Source organism: Dasypus novemcinctus, chromosome 12 (assembly GCF_030445035.2).
Source record: "Dasypus novemcinctus isolate mDasNov1 chromosome 12, mDasNov1.1.hap2, whole genome shotgun sequence".
Lineage (NCBI taxonomy): Eukaryota > Metazoa > Chordata > Mammalia > Cingulata > Dasypodidae > Dasypus > Dasypus novemcinctus.
Genome location: NC_080684.1, coordinates 111,599,361 through 111,620,824, shown reverse-complemented (window position 1 = coordinate 111,620,824; position 21,464 = coordinate 111,599,361). Strand labels below are relative to the sequence as shown.

General features: G+C 45.6%; 1 protein-coding gene across 2 annotated transcripts in view; it reads left to right on the top strand.

Annotated features, from left to right (window-relative positions):
* Positions 1-21,464, top strand: part of MLC1 (modulator of VRAC current 1) — a 42,759-nt gene that overhangs the window by 3,864 nt on the left and 17,431 nt on the right. For both annotated transcript variants that reach the window (XM_058308971.2, XM_058308970.2), the window contains exons 4-5: positions 4,301-4,354; positions 4,890-4,991. In XM_058308971.2, the coding sequence (XP_058164954.1) occupies positions 4,301-4,354; positions 4,890-4,991 (156 nt within the window). The remainder of the gene's footprint in view (positions 1-4,300; positions 4,355-4,889; positions 4,992-21,464) is intronic.

The window sequence follows — 21,464 nt, the reverse complement described above, 5'->3', positions numbered from 1 at the left end:
CTCGTCCACATGTGACCCCAACCAAGACCGTCCTGTGGGTTCTGCCTCCTGACTCGCCCCGTCACTGCAGAAGCAGCCGCTGCCCCTGAGCCCCATCCTCACTCCTGCCCTCTTCCCATACTCCTTGGACCCTGGCTCTCTGGCCACCTGTGGGGTCCCTGTTGCAGCTTTGCCCTAAAGGGGCTCGGCCCAAGGCCCCCAAGGCACCTGGGCTCCTAAACACAGAGAACCTTTCCTACTTCCTTTACACACACGTGCTTTTTCCTTTTTTTTCCTTTATTTTTTTAATGTTACACTCAAAAAACACTAGGTCCCCACCCCCCCCACCCCCTCACTCACACACACACACACACCCGCCCACAGCAACAACCTCCTCCATCATCATGAGACATTCATTGCATTTGGTGAATACATCTCTGAGCATCGCTGCCCCTCACGGTCAATGGTCCACATCATAGCTCACATTCTCCCCCAGTCCACCCAGTGGGCCATGGGAGGACATACAATGTCTGGTAACTGTCCCTGCAGCACCACCCAGGACAACTCCAAGTCCCAAAAATGCCCCCACATCTCATCTCTTCCTTCCATTCCCTACCCCCAGCAGCGACCATGGCCACTTTCTCCACACCAATGCCACATTTTCTTTGATTACTAATCACAACAGTTCATGAATAGAATATCAGTAAGTCCACTCTAATCTATACTCTATTCCTCCATCCTGTGGACCTTGGAATGGTTGTGTCCACTCCATGTCTATATCAAGAGGGGGCTTAGATTCCACATGGATGCTGGATGCAATTCTCCTGCTTTCAGTTGTAGGCACTCTTGGCTCCCTGGTGTGGTGGTTGACCTTCTTCACCTCCATGTTAGCTGAGTGGGGTAAATCCAATAAACCAGAGTGTAGGAGCTGAAGTCTGTTGAGGCCCAGGGCCTGGCTCTCACATGGTCAGTCCAGAGATTCAGGTCCCCTAGGTATACATCAAACCCCAGCACCAACTACAGTTTCGGTAAAAGTAACAGGAGAGGCTTGTGGACAAAGATCACATCTGAGTTCAGCTCCATCACACAGAAACACAAACTCCAAAGTAGGGCCAACTGAGATGGCACTGAACTCCATCTGCCATGACCATGGAACCTGTGGGTCTCTGTAGCCCTCAGAAGAACCAATACCTGGGGTTGTATCTACTTTATCTGTCTCTGGGAGTCTGCTCAGGTGTGCATAAGGGCAACCCCTCTGATAACCTCCCGGCTCTTTTTGGAGACACATAGCCATATAAACTCATTTGTCCTTTCCATTTCCCCCTTTTATTCAGGTCAAAAAGCATTTTCACCTCCTGGTATTATATGTAGACTGATATATGTAGGGGAATGGGAACACTCATCCACTGCTGGTGGGAATGCAGAAAGATCCAGCCATTCTGGAGGACAGTTTGGTGGTTTCTCAAAAAACTAGCCATAGATTTGCCATATGACCCCACAATTGCACTGCTGGATATATACCCAGTAGAACTGAAAACAAGGACACAAACCGATACATGCACACCACTGTTCATAGCAGCATTGTTCACTATTGCCAAAAGTTGGAATCAACCCAAATGCCCACCAACAGATGAATGGATAAATAAAATGTGGTATATACATACAGTGAAATACTACTCAGCTTTAAGAATGAATACACTACAAACACATGTGATAACATGGATGAATCTTGAGAACCTTATGTTGAGTGAAGCAACCCAGGCATTGAAGGACAAATACTACATGACCTCAATGATATGAAATAAGTAAACCAAGCTGCCTCAGAGAGCTAGAGACTGGATGATAGGCTTAAAGGAAATTGGGGGGTAGAGGAAGGATGTAAGCTGACACCTACATGGGTGAAATCTATGATAAGCTGGAGGTAAGTATTTGTACAAGGAAGGGATAAAATGGGGGCATAGGGTTACCTTTGGGTGGGGCTTTGCTGGTTTGAGGGGGGCTAGGGATGGGAGGATGGGTAATATTGCCCAAGAAATTGGGAGGAGGGTGGGGCAACATACAAACATAGGAGATTGTCATGTATTTGGTTGAGAGTGTAATGCTGAGAAAACTTTTAAAAATATATAATAAGGAAGGTTACCTGTTTAAGATGCTCAAAGGGGATAATCTGACACAGGACAGGCTCCTAGGGAATATGTGAATGCTCATTTTGCCATCGTGGGTTATATCATTGGACAGAGACCCATATAATGAGAGTGAAGGTATACCCACATCCTGGGGAGGACTGATGTTCTCAAATAGAGGGAATTGTATCTCTCGAGAGAAATGGTGGCTCCCAATGTATTAGGGCAGTTGAGCATGTCAAGCCCTCAACACTGTTGCGAGTATCTCTGAACATGGCCCTTCAAGTAATGAAGATTGCCTGTCACTGTGGGCCCTAAGGGGAGGGGGAAAGAGGTATAGAATAGATGGAATAAGTGTAACTCTGTGGGCAATAGAAGTGTTCCACAAGATTACACAGGATGGATATGTTAAATTACACCAAAAATGTATAGGGGCTGATAGGCTAAAATGTAAATCATAATGTAAAACATAAGATAACTAAAACTTTAGAAAATTGTATAGTCTAAAATATAAACCACAATGTAAACCCAAATGCTACCTTGTTTGAAAGCTATTGTTTCAATATCTGTACATTAGTTTCAGTAAATATAGTATGAACATGTAAAAAGATTATTGCTGTGGAAGGGAAAAGGGTTTTATGTTGGATATGTGGGAGTACTGTATATTTGAAATACTGTGATCTAAAACTTCTGTGAAGATAAGCTTAATAATTAGGGGGAAAAAAGAAAAGATGTAGACACTGAGGAAAAGACGGAAGAAGTTACCTGGCCAATTTGCATACAGAGCAACACTTATTGCAGTGATGGAAGGCAAAACATCAAAAACAAAGCTTTTACATTTTTAAATTTTTTGATACCCCAATTTATTTTTACCTTAATTTTTCTAAATTAATATGTATTCTATATCTAACCTTTAAACTCATCACTATATTCCATTTTACTATTAATGGAACCTGGCAATATATTGGGCTTCATTTTTTGAAGAAGTTTTGGATCACAGAGAGGTTCAACAATGGCAGGGGAGGAATACTGGTGTGGGATGTTATGGACAGGGGACACATGGTTGGCAGGGAGTTCTTCAGAGCATATATCTATGGTACATAAAAATGTTTGGTTATCTTCATAGTGGTTACAATTAAAAACAGCAACTGAGGGAGTGCTGAGTTCCTAGCCAGGGGAGCTCTATCACAGTTCCTAAAGGAACAGCAACAATCTCCCAAGTGCAACGGCAAAGACCAAAAAAGAAGGGAGGTCCAACAATGTGCCCTTGATATTAATGACTATGCTTGTGAGCCTGAAATAAGAACAAGGCCTAGAGCTGCAGGGTGCCTAAGAGTTACCTCCTGAGAGCCTCTGTGTTGCTCAAATGTGGCCAGTCTCGAAGCCAAACTCAGCATGTAAATGTGTTGCCTTCCGCCCAGCATGGGACATGACTCCCGGGGATGAACCTCACTGGCGTTGAGGGATTACTACCAAGTACCAGCTGATGATGTAACTAGAAAATGACGTTGAATAAAAGGGTCAACTTGGACCAGCTTTTTCCCTTTTTTGGTAATTCTTAAACTGGAATTAACACCTGTTCTCACAGCAGCTGTGAGTTAAATTCTGGGCTCCCAAGTGCATCCTAATAGAGTAATTTACGTGATCCGATGCCTTTCCCCCCCAGCTCATCAGAAAGATTTTTTTTTCAAAATGAATGATGTGGGGTCCAGGAGACCTCTGAAAGTCGGGCAGCCCCCTTGCAGCTGATAGCCTGGCAATCTGATTGGGGCCATTAGAGATGTGAATGTGACGGTAGAATTATTCCAAGAGCAGCAGTGACCCCAGTGGAGGCTGTCAGCTGTGGCTCACTGCAGTCCTGTTTCTTTTTTATTTGTTTGTTTCTCTCCCCTTCCCTGCCTTCACCCTCCTCGCCCCCCCCCCCCCCGCCCCGTTTTCTGCTTTCTGTGTCCATTCACTGTTTGTTCTTCTGTGTCCACTTACATTCTTGTCAGCGGCACCAGGAATCTGTGTTTCTTTTTGTTGCGTCATCTTGCTGTATCAGCTCTCCATGTGTGTGGCACCATTCCTGGGCAGGCTGCACTTCTTTCTCACGGGGTGGCTCTCCTAGAGGGTTTGAACCCTGAACCGCCCATGTGGTAGGCAGATGCTCTATCTGTTGAGCAGAATCTGCTTCCCAAGCCCTGTTTCCTTTACAGTGCATTCCCTCAGCCATCGTCAGCTTTGCTGTTTCCAGGAGAAACGCCTCTGCGGTAAGTCCAGCCTCTGGCCTGTGGAGTTCAGGGGGGGACCCAGGAGGTGCAAGAGGTTGGCACGTGTGTGCCTGTGTGATTACACATACAGGCTGTCCACGTGGGTATGTGTGATTGTGCTTGTGTGAGCACGTGTGCAGGTGTGTTTACATGGGCACATGTGATTGTGTACCTATATGATTGCATGTGCAGGTGTGTGCACGTGGATATGTGTGGTTTGCTTGTGTGATTGATTGTGCAGGTGTGGGTAGGTGTGCAGTGTGTGCACGTGGGGGGCTTGGCCAGCCAACATGGCCCGAAGGCCCAGAGCGGCTGCCCAGCACGCGGCTGCCCCTGGAGGAGTGTGATCTGCCTGCCCGGCCATTGCCTCCTGATCCTGTCCCTCAGTGAGAGGCCCGGGAGGCCTGAGCACGCGGAGCGCGGCCCGGGGTCAGAGGGTGTGTCCGCCTTCAGGAGTCTGCACTCACCTCCTGGAGTTGGGCCCGCGGCCCCCGTCCTCCGCTTCCCCCCAGGAAGCCTCCTGCTTCTGTTGCAGAGCCCCAGCTTCCAGGTGCTGCTCGTCTCCACCTTCGCCATCACAACCACGTGTCTGATCTGGTTTGGATGTAAACTCGTGCTGAACCCATCGGCAATAAACGTGAGTGGCCGGCAGCTCCCCTGCTCTCACCGGGGAGTGCTCTCCCTGCAGTGTCCGGTCCCTGAGTGGGGCGCGGGCCCTGAGTGGGGCTCGGCGCTTTGCTCACTGCTGGCTCCCAGGGCCAGGCATTGGTTGGTGCTCAGTGAACAGTTTCTGTTGAGCTGGAAATAGGTGGTGGTTGCCCAGTAAATATTCATCATAGTTCTTGAGTTTGACATGTTTTGAGAATTTGATTTTTCCAAAGAAAAGAATTGTCTGTCATTAACTCCTTCATTGATTCCCGTGGATGTATTTATTGATGAATACGATTTTTAGTATCTGTTTTTCACAACAGTTTTTTAAAAAGAAAGGTAACATAGTGCCCTGGTGCCTCAGGTCTGTGATGTCATGTAGTAAGGTATGCTGTTATTTTACCTCTCGCTAAGGAGGATGGGAAGGTGTTGTCCTTCAAATTGTGATGCCAACACAGAAAATCTCATAGGAAGCTAGGGACAGAAGGCTCCTCCCTTCACCTGGTAAGAAACACCTCAAAGTAACTTAACAAAAACATTCGCTTTGACCAGGAACGGCCAGTGCAGACGCCCCAGCCTTCTGAACAAGACCCGTCACAGAAGGCTTGAGAGCCCCAGACTGCTGGTGCTGCAGATGAGATGATTTTCTACTTATGTAACATTCAAACCATTAAGAGCATTTAGCAAGGCTGCTGGATAGCAAAACCAGTGTAAAGATTAATTATCCTCCTACCAGCAACAGAAAACTAGAAATGTAATTAAACAGATAGCATTTTATAGACTTAAAGCTATGACATTTCTGGGGAATAAATCTAACACAAGATATGTAAGACTGATTGTAGAGAAGTATAAAGCATTGCTGAAAATTACAACACATTTATTGAAGAAATTCTAAATAAACGGGTCAGTGTACCATTCGTGAGTGCCGCTGTGGTAGAGACGAGAAGATCTGGGCTGATCTGTGGTGTGCCCGTACCAGACCCTGCTGGCTGGTGTAGGGTTCAGAGGGTTGAGGAGAGGACCCCTTGGAGGACAGGTGGCGGCGCCCCTGACCAATACCAAGAATTATCCCACAGCTGTCCTAAGGCACAGGGCACAGAAGCCACCCTGGATCAGAACACACAGACCAGAAACAGACCAGGCACCTGCCAGCCAGCCACGCCACGGCAGGCCATGCCACAGCAGACCACGCCACGGCAGGCCACGCCACAGCAGGCCATGCCACAGCAGACCACGCCACAGCAGACCACGCCAGGGCAGGCCATGCCACAGCAGACCATGCCACGGCAGGCCATGCCACAGCAGACCATGCCACAGCAGACCACGCCAGGGCAGGCCATGCCACAGCAGACCATGCCACGGCAGGCCATGCCACAGCAGACCACGCCAGGGCAGGCCACGCCACAGCAGACCATGCCACAGCAGACCACGCCAGGGCAGGCCACACATGTGCCAGCCAGCCACGCCACAGCAGGCCATGCCACAGCAGGCCACGCCACAGCAGGCCATGCCACAGCAGACCATGCCACGGCAGGCCATGCCACAGCAGACCACGCCAGGGCAGGCCATGCCACAGCAGACCATGCCACAGCAGACCATGCCACGGCAGGCCACGCCACAGCAGGCCATGCCACAGCAGACCATGCCACAGCAGACCACGCCAGGGCAGGCCACACATGTGCCAGCCAGCTGCGCCACAGCAGGCCACACACACGGACATCCAGCCATGCCACGGCCAGCCACACCACAGCAATCCACCCACACGGACAGCCACGTCATCACCAGCCACGCCAGGGCAGGCCACACACATGGACAACCGACCGCACCATAACAGGTCACACACGTGGACATAGAGTCACCACGGCCAGCCACGCACATGGTCAGCTGGCCATCCCACAGTAGGTCCTGCCTCGGCTGCCCACGTCACAGCAGTCCCTGCAGTTGTTGGCATTGGGCCCCTGCCTCCCACCGCTGCAAAGGTCAGCACCCAGAAGGTTAAGGCACAGCCAGGACACGAGAAGCACTAGAAAGCACGAGAAGGCTTGGCTCCGGGACTGTGACCATCCTCCTCCAGTTCAAGGAAGGAGTCAAAGGATGTGGTGCGGGTGTAAAGAAGCGCCTCCCCGAGGAGGAAGCCAAGTGGCGACAGGCAGCTGAGCAGCGCTCGGGTCGTGCGCCGTTAGAGAAGGCAGGTGAAGGCGCTGGGGAGCCGTCACCGCGCAGAGGGACTGCAGTGCGAGCGCGCGCCGAGTGGCGAGGCGGGGACGAGCGCTGGAGGCCGCCGGCGCTGGCATGCCGGAAGACGCGGGCCAGTCTTGACTTGGGCACGCGCCGCCAAGGTGCAAACCCTGAGAAACTCCCGCGAGGACAGAGACCCTGGCGCAGGGGACACCCGGGCCCCCGTCGGCGGCAGCTCCCTGGACGGCGCCTGCACCTGGACGACGCCCGGGGAAGGCGCCACGCAGGTCGGAGCGCGCAGAGGCCCCCGGCGCGCCTTCTCCTCGGAGCAGCGTAGAGCTGCGGGATCCCGGGCGGGTGGAGCGCGCCCCGAGGGTGGAGCCCGGGAGCGGAGCAAGGAGCGCGCACACCCCGGGCAGCACCGGAACCCCCTCACGGGAAGGCCCTGGCAGGCTTCGGAAAGTGGCCGCGTGTGAGCGGGCGGGTCGGCGGGGAGGGAGGGCGTGCGGGGCGCGCTGGGCGGTGCTTACCCCGACAGCGCTCGCCGCACCCGTTCCCTGCGCCGCACCTGTCCCTGCGCTCTCCGCACATGTTCCCGCGCTCGCCGCACCGATCCCGGTGCTTGCCACACCCGTTCCCCACGCCTCATCTGTCCCCACGCTCGCCGCACCCGTCCCCGCGCCGCACCCGTCCCCGCCACACCCGTCCTGGTGTTCGCAGCACCCGTCCCCGCGCTCGCCGCACCCGTCCCCGCCGCACCCGTCCCCGCCGCACCCGTCCCCGCCGCACCCGTCCTGGTGTTCGCAGCACCCGTCCCCGCGCTCGCCGCACCCGTCCCCGCGCTCGCCGCACCCGTCCCCGCCGCACCCGTCCCCGCCGCACCGGTCCCCGCGCTCGCCGCACCCGTCCCCACGCTCGCCACACCCGTCCTGGTGTTCGCAGCACCCGTCCCCGCGCTCGCCGCACCCGTCCCCGCCGCACCCGTCCCGGTGTTCTCCGCACCGTCCCCGCGCTCGCCGCACCCGTCCCCGCGCTCGCCGCACCTGCTCCCCGCGCCGCACCCGTCCCCGCGCTCGCCGCACCCGTCCCGGGGTTCGCAGCACCCGTCCCCGCGCTCGCCGCACCCGTCCCGGGGTTCGCAGCACCCGTCCCCGCGCTCGCCGCACCCGTCCCGGGGTTCGCAGCACCCGTCCCCGCGCTCGCCGCACCCGTCCCCGCGCTCGCCGCACCCGTCCCCGCCGCACCCGTCCCCGCGCTCGCCGCACCCGTCCCCGCGCTCGCCGCACCCGTCCCGGGGTTCGCAGCACCCGTCCCCGCCGCGGGGCTCCTCGTAGGCCCCGGGGCTTTGCCTGTGGCTTCGTTCTCGGCCGTCCTCCTGCGCTGCCACCGCGGGGTCCCTGGCTTGCGCCCACGCGCCCTGTCCCGCGGCCGCCGCGCTGCTCAGCCCGAGGTGCCTCCTCTCCACCCCCGCGATGCCCAGAGGCACCGTTGGTCGGGGGCTCCTGGAGGTGCCGGCCTCCCCGGGCCCCTGGCACCGCCCTTGGCTCCTGTGCCCGCAGCCTGCCAGGGCGTCTGTGCCTCCGGCCGCAAGGCCTCGCCCGCCGGTGCCCGGGCCACGGCGCCTCCCAGTCGCTGCTGTTCCGGGCTCTTCTCTCTCCCTCTGCTTTTGGGCCTCTTTTCCTGTCAAGTGCCTTTCCCTAGGCTTGGCTCATTTAAAACTGAGGTTGTCTTTCTCTGGTTGACTTGCGGGAGTTCTTGGTGCGTTCTCTGTTAAGCCGCAGCCTGTGAGCGAGCTGGGGCTGCGCCCGCTGCACCCCTCTGTGGCCGCGACCTTGCCGCGCGTCCTACCACCTCAGGGCCAGGATCCGTCCAATTGCTCCATTTTCAATGGCGACCTTTATTACTTCAAAAGTATTTTAGAATAAACATTGAGTTCCTCAGAAAATGTAGCTGGAATTTCATTATGATTATTTTAAGTCCACAGAATAATTCCCGTGAGATTGGACACCCCATCCAGGAGCTAACTGTCTTTCCGTTTGCTCAGATCGCCGTCTGCGTCCCATGCTGGTGGCCCGGCCCGAGGCGGCCCCTCCTCTGCCCGCTGGTCGTCGGTTTGTCTCTTCTTTAGGAGCCGGGGCCAGCCCAGGACTCCCATGTGGGAGGTGGGCCTTCGGCTGCTTGAGCCGCATCTGCTCCCCCTTTACTGTTTTCTTGTTGTTTGTGTTTTTCCCACTTTTTTACTTTTTAAAAGATACTTCAATTGCGTAAATGTTAGAGAGAATATATCGGGGATTCCTGTATGCCCTGCTGCTCATACCTCCCACATTTTCCCACATTAGCAACTTCATTGATTTTAATGTTCATTGTCATCTGAATTTGGTAAAGCAATCCCCGGATAACTGGCCCATGGTGCCACTAATGTGAATAGTGTGTTATTTTTAAAATTGTATTTTCAGATTGGTTATTGCTGGTGCAGACATACTAATTTTTAAAAACTTTTTAATTTTCAAACATTTTCAGGCACAAAAGAATTTGCAAAAACAGTACAAAGAATTCCTGTGGGTCCTCTCCCAGCTCCTACAATGAGCACGTTGTTAAAACCAAGAAATCAATGTTGTGCAATGTTTTAACTCAAGTACAGAACTTATTCAAATTTTACCAGTTCTTAAAAATTGATTTCCCTAAGTTTAATTTGTGTGTAGAAACACTGCTGAATTATCTTGTTAGTTCTTATAGTTTTTCTGTGGATTAAATTAGTTTTCATTTATAGGTGATCATATAAAATGCAAGTAATGACAGTTTAAATGTTTTCCTTTCAATTCGCATACCTCCTCTTTCTTTCTTTATAGCTTTGACCAGTACTGTGTCAAACAGGTGGGGTAATGGGCATCCTTGTCTTACTCTCAATTTAAATGGAATGTATCTAAAGATTATTCATTAAGTTTCTGGTATGTAAATCTCATATGGAGTCAAAAATGTTTTCTACTAGTCTTGCTTTGCTATGAGTCATTTATTTACAAAACATAAATATGTGTTGAACTTTAGTGGGTTTTTTTTCTCATTTAGTTTATTAGTGTGATAGATTTTTCTGGTGCTGAACTTCATTTCCTGGGATGAAAATTACTTGATCACATGGTATTATTTTTAATATTCTATTAGGATTAGCTGACTAGTATGTACTTAGCATCTCTGTGTTAAGATGCATGAGTGAATTGGGCCTATACTTACTTTATCTGGTCTTGGAGTCAAGATTATACCAACCTCATAAAATGAGCTAGGCAGCTGTTGCTCTTTTCTGTTTTTAGGAAGAACTTGGTATGATAGAAATTAACTTTTTCTCAAAAATTTGGCAGAATGTACCTGTAAAATCATCCCCGTATAGGGCTTTTGGTAAAGGAAGTCTTTCATTGTTATTATTAAAGTTTTCTAAGTCTTCTTGTGTCAAATTTTGGCTTTTTATATTTCCTCCAAAAATTTATCTGTATTACCTAGATTTTCAAATTTATTAGTATATAGTTCATAATATTGCTCATTCATCCCAGTCATAGGTAATTCTATTTCATTCTAAAATTTAATTTGGATCTTTATTGTAGATATTTTATTAATCTTTCAAAAACTGCTTTTGATTTTGTTAACCCTTGTTATGTTTTTGTTCTGTTTTGTTGTGTGGTTCTGTATTTGCTTCTGTTATTTGCTTCTTTCTTGCATTTTTGGGTTTGCTTTTAGTTCATTTTACTGTTTTATGAGTTGAAAGCTTAGCTGATTTAATTTTATTCGTTCTGATTTCCTAATAAATGTATTTGGCTACATTTCCTCACAGCACATCTCCGTGTCTGAGATTTTGACGTTTAATGTTTTAAGTGTCACTGTCTGGAAATGTCCCATATCTTTTCCTTCTTAACCCCACGGTTATTTAGCAGTACATGTCTGTATTTGTCAGCCAAAGGGGTGCTGATGCAAAATACCAGAAATCTGCTGGGCATTATAAAGGGTATTTATTTGGGGTAGGAGCTTACAGACACCAGGCCATAAAGCATAATTACTTCCCTCACCAAAGTCTATTTGGAGCAAGATGGCTGCTGACGTCTGCCAGGATTCAGGCTTCCTGGGCTCCTCCGGGCTCAGCAACTCTGTTTCTTCCACAAGGTCAGCTGTAGACTATGAGGCTAACAGCTCTGTCTCTTTCCCCTGGGCTCCAGCTTAAGACTTCAGCATCAGACTCCAACATCAAAACTCTAACATCAGAAACTGGCAACTCTGTCCTCTGCCATGCCTTTTATCTGTGAATACCCACCCACCAAGGGGTGGGGACTCAATGCCCTAATGACTTGGCCCAATTAAAGCCCTAAACATAACTCAGTCAGGCCCAGGTACAGATTACAAACATAATCCAATATTTATTTTTGGAATTCATAACCATATCAAACTGCTACACTCCACCCTCTGAATTCCAAAAAGCAATTACAATATTCGAAAAAACCTTAAATCAGTAACAATGCAAATACTAAACCATATCACAATTTATTTTATTTTTTTAAAAGATTTATTTTTTATTTATTTCTCTCTTCTTCCCCCCGCCCCCCCTAGCTGTCTGCTCTCTGTCCATTCGCTGTGTGTTTTTCTGTGACTGCTTCTATCCTTATCAGCGGCACCAGGAATTTGTGTTTCTTTTTGTTGCGTCATCTTGTGTCAGCTCTTCGTGTGTGTGGTGCCATTCTTGGGAAGGCGGCACTTTTTTTTGCACTGGGCGGTTCTCCTTATGGGGTGTTCTCCTTGCGCGTGGGGCTCCCCTACGCGGGGGACACCCCTGCATGGCAGGGCACTCCTTGAGCATAGCACTGCACGTGGGCCAGCTCCACTTTGACTATACCATTTCTAAGCCTGTAGATCACACACTGAATGCTTTTTCAAATTATAGATGAAGTCTAATTTGACAAAATCCCAGAATATACAGACACACACACTTTAGCAGTTCGATATGGTTATGATTTCCAAAATTAGATATTGGATTATGTTTGTAATCTGGTCTGTACCTGGGCATGATTAAGTTATGATTAGGGCTTAGATTGGGCCATGTCATTAGGGCATTGAGCTCCCACCCCTTGGTGGGTGCGGACTCACAGATAAAAGACATGGCAAAGGACAGAGTTGAGGGTTCTTTTTAAAAATTTTATATTAAAGTTAATTGATCACATAGAATGTTACATTAAAAAAACCATAAGAGGTTCCCATATAACCCCACCCCCACCCCCCCACCCGTATCATTTTGGTAAATTGTATTCTTTTGAAGATACATACATCACAAAAAAGGTTACATTATAAAAAACATAAGAGGTTCCCGTATACCCTTCATCCTCCCACCACACTCCTTCCACACCAACAACCTCCCCCATCATTATGGCGCACTTACCGCACTCGGCAAACCCATTTTGGGCACTGCTGCACCACATGGATAGTAGTTTACTCTGTAGTTCACACTCTCCCCCAGTACATTCCGTGGGTTATGGCAGGACCCTCCAATATCATTTAGGACAACTCCGAAGTCCCAAAAATGCCCCCTCATCACATCTCTTCTTCTCACTCTCTGCCCTCAGCAACTATTGTGGCCACTTTCTCCCCATCAATGATACAATTTCTTCTATTTGTAGTCACAAAAGTTTTATAGTAGAATATCAGTAAGTCCACTGTAATCCGTATTTTATTCCTCCATTCTGTAAGTCCTTGCATGGTGATGTCCACTCCACTTCTATATTGAGAGGGGACTTAGATTCCACATGGATGATGGATACAATTTTCCTGCTTGCAGTTGTAGGCACTCTCAGGTCTCTGGTGTGGTGATTGACCATCTTCACCTCCCTGTTAGCTGACCTGTGCAAGTGCAACAAACCAGAGAATAGGAGTTGCAACTCTGCTGAGGCTCAGGGCCCAACTGGCATATGGACAGTTCATAGATTCAATTCTCCTGAATATACACCAACACTAGCACCAACCAAAGGTTCATTAAAAGTGACAGAAGAGGCATGTGTAGAAAGGTCACATCTGAGTCCAACTCCATCACACTCAGGGACACAAATTCCAAAGTAGCGCCCACTGACGTGGTACTGAGCTCCAGAGCTATCTGCCATGACCATATATCCCTGTGGGACTTCGTGGCCCTCAGGAGAACCAGTACTTGGGGTTGTATCCACTTTGGCTGTTTCTGGGGTCCTCCTGAGGACTGCATAAGTGTGACCCCTCTGGTGACTTCCTGGCTCTTTTTTGAAGACTCTTAGCCATATAAACTCATTTGTCTTTGCCATTTCCCCCTTTTATTCAAGGTCAAAAAGCAGTTTTTAGCACATGATCCTACATGTGGGCTGAGATATTCTGCAGGTCTGAGTTGACCCTTTTATTCAAGGTCTTTTTCTGTTTACATCACCAGCTGGTGCTTGGTAGTAATCCCTTGGTGCCAGGGAGGCTCATCCCCAGGAGTCATGTCCTGTGCAGGGGGGAAGGTAATGCATTTACATGCTGAGTTTGGTTTAGAGAGTGGCCACATTTGAGCAACATGGAGGCTCTCAGGAGGTAACTCTTAGGCACCCTGCAGCTCTAGGGCTAGTTCATATTTCAGGCACACAGCCTTATAAGCACAGTCATCAGTATCAAGGGCTCATTGTTGGAAAATCCTTCTTTGTTGGTCTTTGCCGTTGCACTTGGGGGATTGTTGCTATTCCATTGGGGAATGTGATAGGGCTCCGCTGGCTAGGAACTCAGCACTCCCTCAGTTGTCATTTGTAACTGTTATCCAAACTTTTTTTTTAAGTTTTATTTTTTATTTATTTCTCTCCCCTTCCCCCTCGCCCAGTTGTCTTCTCTCTGTGTCCATTTGCTGTGTATTCTTCTGTGTCCGCTTGTGTTCTTGTCAGCAGCACCAGGAATCTATGTCTCTTTTTGTTGCATCATCTTGCTGCGTCAGCTCTCTGTGTGTGCAGCACCACTCCTGGGTGGGCTGCACTTTTTTTGTGTGGGGCGGCTCTCCTTGAGGGTTGCACTTCTTGAGTGTGGGACTCCCCTACGTGGGGACACCACTGCTTGCCTTGTGCGCATCAGCACTATGTGTGGGCCAACTCACCACATCAGCCAGGAAGCCCTGGTTTTGAACTCTGGGGCTGTTCAAAACCAACCTACCATATGGTATGGTAGGCGGACACTCTATCAGTTGAACCAAATCTGCTTCCCTTTGCTTATTTTCTATCACTCTATTTCTGAGAGAAGAGTGTTGAAGTTTCCAACTTTAATTATGAATCTATTCTCTTTTCACTCAGTTTTTGTTTTGTGTATACTGTAGCTTTTTTTTGATGCTGTGTACATATTTAGGACTTTTATGTCTTCTTGGTGCATTGACTCTGTTATTATATAATGTCTGTCTTTATCTTGTTTTTTTTTTTTTACTCTGAGTCTGCTTTGTCTGATATTAAGAAAGTCATTCCAGCTTTCTTTTGATTGGTGTTTACAAGGTGTACCATTTTTTTATCCTTTTTCGTTTAACTAATGTCATATTTGAACTGTTTCTCATAGACAGCATATAGTCGTGCTTTTATTGTTTTTTAAATCCATTTTAGCAATCTCTGTATTTTACTTTTGTGTTTAGACCATTTACATCTAATGTAATTATTCTGAGTTTGGATTTATGTATACCATTTTATTGTTTTTTGTTCCTGTTTTCATTTTTCTGCCTTGGGTTTTTTTTGAACATTTTATAATATGCCATTCTAGTTTACCTATTTTTTTTTTTATTGTAGTTGTATATGGAAAGAATTGTATTTGTGTTTTTTAGTAGCTGTTTAGGAATTACAATATATATTCTTAACTTTTCAGAGTACCTAGAATCAATATTTTATCACTTCCAGTAGAATGTAAAAATGTTATTATATAAGTCCCTTTACTCTTCCCCCTTTATGTTACAGTTGTCCTATATATTATAGCTACATACATAGAAAACCATCAGACATCGATATAGGTTTTGCTTTCAACCATCAGACATATTTTAAATAACTCAAGAGGAGAAGAAGAATATGTTATATTTACCCAGATATTTACCATTCCTTTTGCTCTTCCTTCATTCCTGAAGCTCCAAGTTTCTTTTCTCAGTCTGAAGAACTTCCTTTAGCAATTCTTTTATAGCTGGCAATGAATTCTCTTAATTTTCCTTCATGTGAGAATGTGTATTTCACTTTCGTTCCTGAAGAATACTTTCACTGGACATAGAAATCTGGGTTGGCAGTTCTTTTCTTTTAGCATTTAAAAAATGTTATGTTGCTTCCTTCTGTCCACCATGATTTCTGATGAGAAATTTGCAGTTAATTGAATTGTTGTTCCCTTATAAATAATGCTCTGTTTTCCTGTGGCCTTTCTCAAGACTTTCTTTTGCCTTTAGTTTTCAGAAGTTTGATTGTGATCTATCTGACATAGATTTCTTTGTGTTTCTCCTATTTGGGGTTTGCTGAGCTTCTTTTTTTTTTTTTAAAGAGTTATTTGTTTATTTATTTCTCTTCCCCCTCCCTGCTCCCGCCCTGGTTGTCTGTTCTCTGTGTGTATTTGCTGTGTCTTCTTTGTCTGCTTCTGTTGTTGTAAGCAGCATGGGAATCTGTGTTTCTTTTTGTTGTGTCATCTTGCTGTGTTAGCTCTCCGTGTGTGCGGTGCCATTCCTGGGCAGGCTGCACTTTCTTGTGCGCTGGGCACCTCTCCTTACATGGCCCACTCCTTGCACGTGGGGTTCCCCTACGTGGGGACACCCCTGTGTGGCACGGCACACCTTGCACGCATCAGCACTGCGCATGGGCCAGCTCCACACGGGTCAAGGAGGCCCGGGGTTTGAACCGTGGACCTCCCATGTGGTAGACGGACGCCCTAACCACTGGGCCAAGTCTGCTTCCCCTGAGCTTCTTGAATATGCAGACATATGTATGCTTTCCACCAAATTTGGGAAGTGTTTAGCTGCTGTTTCTTTAAATATTTTTTCAGCCAGCACTGCACATTTTCTTCTTTTCTCTGGTGACATGAGTGTTAGACCTTTTGCTAGTTTACCACAAGTCCCTGAGGCTCTATTTATTTTTTTCAGTCTTTTTTACTTTCTATAGTTTAGATTGGATAGTATATTGATCTATCTTCAAGTTCGCTGACCTTTTCTCTGTTATCTACATTCTGCTTTTAAGCCCATCCAGTGAGATTTTTATTTAAGTTTTTGTAATTTTCAATTCTAAAATTTCCATTTGTGTCTCCTGTATATCTTGTATTTCTCTGCTAAGACATTCCATTTTTTCCCCATCTGCTTCAAGACTGTTCATTGGATCATTTTTTATAATACCTGCTTTGAAGTCTTTGCCAGATATTTCCATCATCTGTGTCATCTTAGTGTTGGTATCTGCTGGTATCATTCAAGTTGAGATTTTCCTGGTTCTTCATATGCCAAGTAGTTTTGGACTGTATCCTAGATATTTTGAATATTATATTATGAGACTCTGGGTCTTTTAACAATCTATGGAGAATGTTGATATTTTTGTTTTCCAGGCAATCATCCTTGTTGGATTTTGGTTGCAAGTTACAATCATTCTTCTGTGAACTGTGTTTTTGATGTTAGTGCAGTTTTCAAAGCCTTTGCAGTGCTATTCCGATCGGTCCCATGTGTGACCCAACCTGGGCCAGTTGGGAACTGGGTGGTGATCTGTTTGTTAGTTTCATCCTCAAGATCGTCTGTATACTGGTCAGGGCCAGATCCATCATGCTCAAGCTGGAGTGAGCCCAGGAGCTCATAAGCAAGCTTATGGGGCTGCTTTTCCCAAGTCCTGCCTCTCTTCCATCTCCCCTGCATCTTCTGGTTCCCCAGGGTGTTCTTTTTCAGGCTTCTGTCCATAAAGATGGAACATCGCTTATCCCAGTCTGCCAGGGGTGGGAGGAAAAAAGCGGTACACTCACGACTGGTTTGGGTTTGGTGAGACTTTGCACTCTGGTCTTCTCCAATGTACCTGCCACTGCTTAAGTTTCGGAGTCCTCCATGCACCATGTTCAGTGGGTTATAACTGTGTTCAGTGGAGAAACAAAGAAGACTGTGCTCACTCAGTCTGACCTGAAACAGACCCAGGGTACAATGTCTTTTTTTCTCTAATGATATTTCTGTGGCCTTGAATTCTGTGAAGTCAGGTATTAAGATTGGTCCCCAGCTTCCCTTTGGTTCTTATTTTCCTGGAAAATGTTTTTTTCATCATTTTATCTCCAACCTTTCATGCTTCTGTTTTAAGTGCATCTCATAAGGATACGTTGTTGAATTTTGTATTTGAATATGTTGTATTCTGAGCATGTTTTAAAATTGATTCATTTAACACAGACTTGTTGTACTCACTATTATATGACATTATTTCATATTTTTTGTTCATTCTACATTTAAAGTTTTTTTTCCTTCTTTCTTGTTTCCAGCTTTTTAATGGGTGGATCAGTATTCTCTCATGTTTACTAATATCTCGTTATTCCTTAAACTCATCGCTATCTCTACTCTGCCCCCTAAGGATTTTCTCAGTCCCATCATTTCTGCCCCATTCCACCTCATTCCACAAGGATATTGTCCACAGCTGTACTGTCCAAGAGAAATATAATGTGAGCCACAAGTGCAAGCTATAGATTTAGTTTTAATTTTTCTGATAGTCACATAAAACAAATAAAAATAGGTGAAATTAACTTTAATCTATTTTATTTAACTCAACATATCCAATATTATCATTTTAACACGTAATCAATATAAATCTTTAATGAGCTATTTTACTTTTTCATACTAAGTCTTCGAAATCCAGTATACCTTATACTTATAGCACATCTCAATTTGGATCAGCCCCATTTCCAGTACCTCGTAGCCACATGTAGCTACTGTATTGGGCAGTGCAGCTCGAGAATTCTAATCCTGGGTTGTTATGGACATTCATTTTAGTTTTTTTTTTTTTCCTCTGGACTTTGATCTTTAGTCAATAAATAAGTTTACTATGTTATTTGAAGAAATTGATTGCCCTGACTTTCCACCTCTCTCAACAGTCTCCTGAACTTATTTCTCTACTTATTTGAATATTTTCTTTGAAAGTGTTTACAGAGTGAGTTTTTGTATATCAAACCTGTGACCTCCTATGCCTGACAATATTTTCTATCATACCCTCACATTTAAGTCATAATTTGACAGTAGAGATAGGATATGCAGTTCTAGATTCAAATTTATTTTTCCTTTAATTATTTTAAACTATTACTTCATTGTCTTCTTGCATAGAGATTTGCAATTGAGAATAGTGATAACAATCTGATTAGTATTTTTTAGGTACTGATTAGTATTTTTTGGTATTCTTAAATTCTATTCCGATGGCTTTGAGTGGCAGTTTTTCTGTCTATTCAGCCCTCTATGAACCTTATCAAACTGTCTTTCATCTTTCTTCAAATCGACAACATTTACTCCTACTTTTTCTTCAATATTTTCCCCTTTTCCATATTTGATTTTCAAATGTTAAACCAACTTTGAATTCCTGGGGTAAGCTATATTTGGTCATGATGTTTTATCCTTCTTACATACTGTAGATTTGATTTGCTAGTTTTTAAAAAGGATTCTTTCAATACATGTTTTGAGGGATAGTGGCTTGTAGTTTTCTTTTTTTAATGTCTTTGTCTGGCCTCATAGAATGAATTGGTAAGTGATACTGCCTCTTCAGTTTTCTGGAAAATTTGTGTAGAATTGATATCATTTATTTATCAAATGCTTGGTAGAATTCACCAGTAAAATCCTCTAGGCCTGAAGTTTTTTTTTTTTTTTGTGTGTGTGTGTGTGTGTGTGAAGGGAGGTTAAATATAAATTCAATTTCTTCCATAAATATAGATTTGTTTAGGTTATCTGTATACTCTATGAGATTTAGTAGTTTGTGTCTGTCAAGGAATTTGCTCATTTTATTAAGTTGCTGAAATTGTTGCCATTGTTGCTCATAAAACCTACTAATTATATCTGTAGGATCTGTGGTGCTGTCACCTCTTAATTTCCTGATATTGGTCATTTTTGTCATTTCTCTTTTGTTCCTAATCAGTCTTATTAGAGGTTTATCAATTTTATTGAACTTTTCGAAGAATCAGCTTTTGGTTTCATTTATTTTTCTCTATTTTCTCATTTTCTACTTTACAGATTCTTTTATTTATTTTTTTTATTTATTCCCCCCCCCCCACCATTTTCTGCTCTCTGTGTCCATTCGCTGTGTGTTCTTCTGTGACCGCTTCTATCCTTATCAGCAGCACCAGGAATGTGTTTCTTTTTATTGCATCATCTTGCTGTGTCAGCTCTCCGTGTGTGTGGCACCATTCTTGGGCAAGCTGCCCTTTCTTTCGCACTGGGCAGCTCTCCTTACCTTTAATCTTTGTTATTGATTCCCTTATATTTACTGTGTGTTTAATTTTCTCTTATTTTCATAGTTTAATATAGAAGCGTATGTGATTTATTGTAGACCTTTATTTTTTCCAATAAAATCATTTAATGCAACAAATAAACCTAGTTACTTCTTTAGCTGCATCCCACAAATTTTACTATATTTTTATTTCTATTTGGCTCAAAATATTTTGAAAATTTCCCTGTGATTTCTTCTTTGAGCTATGCCTTATATAGAAGGAAGTAACCACTTATTAAGGTTATTTCCAAATATTGGGAATTTTTTATACCTCTTTTTGTACTTGATTTCTAATTTTGATTCTGTTCTTTTAGAAACTTTGCTTTGTATGATTACAATCTTCTTAAATTTATTAAGACTCATTTGTTGACATATTTTGGTAACTGTTCTTGGATAAAATGCTGTATGTCAGTTGGGTCAAGTTGATTGATAATCTTTCTTTTCATTTGTTCAGTTATTGAGAGTGTAGTATTGAACTCTCCAACTATAATTGTGGATTTGTCTATTTCTCCTTGTAGTCTATCAGCTTTTGCTTCATGTATTTTGAAGCTCTGTTATTAGGTACATAAACATTCAGGGTTATGTCCTCTATATGAATTGATTCCTTTATAATTATGAAATGACCTTCTTCTCTGGTGATATTTTCTATTCTGAAACCTGCTTTCGTATTAATATAACCACTTCAAGTTTACTTTGACTAGCATTGCGTAGTATACCATTTCCCCTCCTTTACATTTAACTTATTTGCGTCTTTATAATTAAAGTGTTTCTTTAAGTATTTTATCTTTTTTTAAGGATACATAGATCACACAAAATGTTACATTAAAAAAATGAGGTTCCCATATACCCCAGTCCCCACCCACCCACTCCCACTCCTCCCACATCAACATCCTCTTTCATCATTGTGGCACATTCATTGCCTTTGGTGAATATATTTTGGAGCACTGCTGCACTGCATAGATTATAGTTTACATCGTAGTTTATACTCTTCCCCAGTCCATTCAGTGGCTTATGGCAGGATATATAATGTAATGTCCTGCATCTGTCCCTGCAGTATCATTCAGGACAACTCCAAGTCCCAAAAATGCCCCCATATCACATCTCTTCTTCCCTCTCTCCTTGTCCTCAGCAACTCCCATGGCCACTGTCTCCACATCAGTGATACAGTTTCTTCCATTGCTAGAGTCACAATAATTCTACAGTAAAATACCAGGAAGTCCACTCTAAGCCATATTTTATTCAACCATCCCGAGGATCCTGGGATGGCAATAGAGCATGTTTCCTGCAGCAGCATATTGCTGAGTCTTGCTTTTTTCATCCAGTCTGACAATCTCCAACTTTAAAATGATGTATACAGATCATTTCTGTTTAATGTACTTACTGATATAACTGGAATCTTTGTCTCATTATGTTTTCTATTTTTCACATCTGTTCTTTGCTTTCCTTTTTCCCCCTTCCTTTGGATGAATTGAGTATTTTTAGAGATTCATTATTCTCCCTATTGTGGAGTTTAGGGTTTGTTTTCAGGGATCCGGGAGCCCTTGGAGGGTTGTGGGTGGTGTGGCATCACCCATCTGCGGTGGTGAAGGTCCCTTTCCTGCAGAATGGAGAGAGCTGTGAGGAGCACAGGAGGAAGCAGGACTGGCCGGGCAGCCTGCGCAGACGCCCAGGTGAGGGTGGAGGCGCCTGCCTCCAGGTACGGCAAACGAGAGCCGCCTGGACCACCTGCCCCGCACGTGCGTGGGCGCAGGCGTGGGCGCAGGCGGAGAGGAGCGAGGAACGGACAAGGGCCTGGACTCTACAGGACTGGACTCTGCGAGGACCGAGGGCAGCCAGGACCAGGCCGCTGC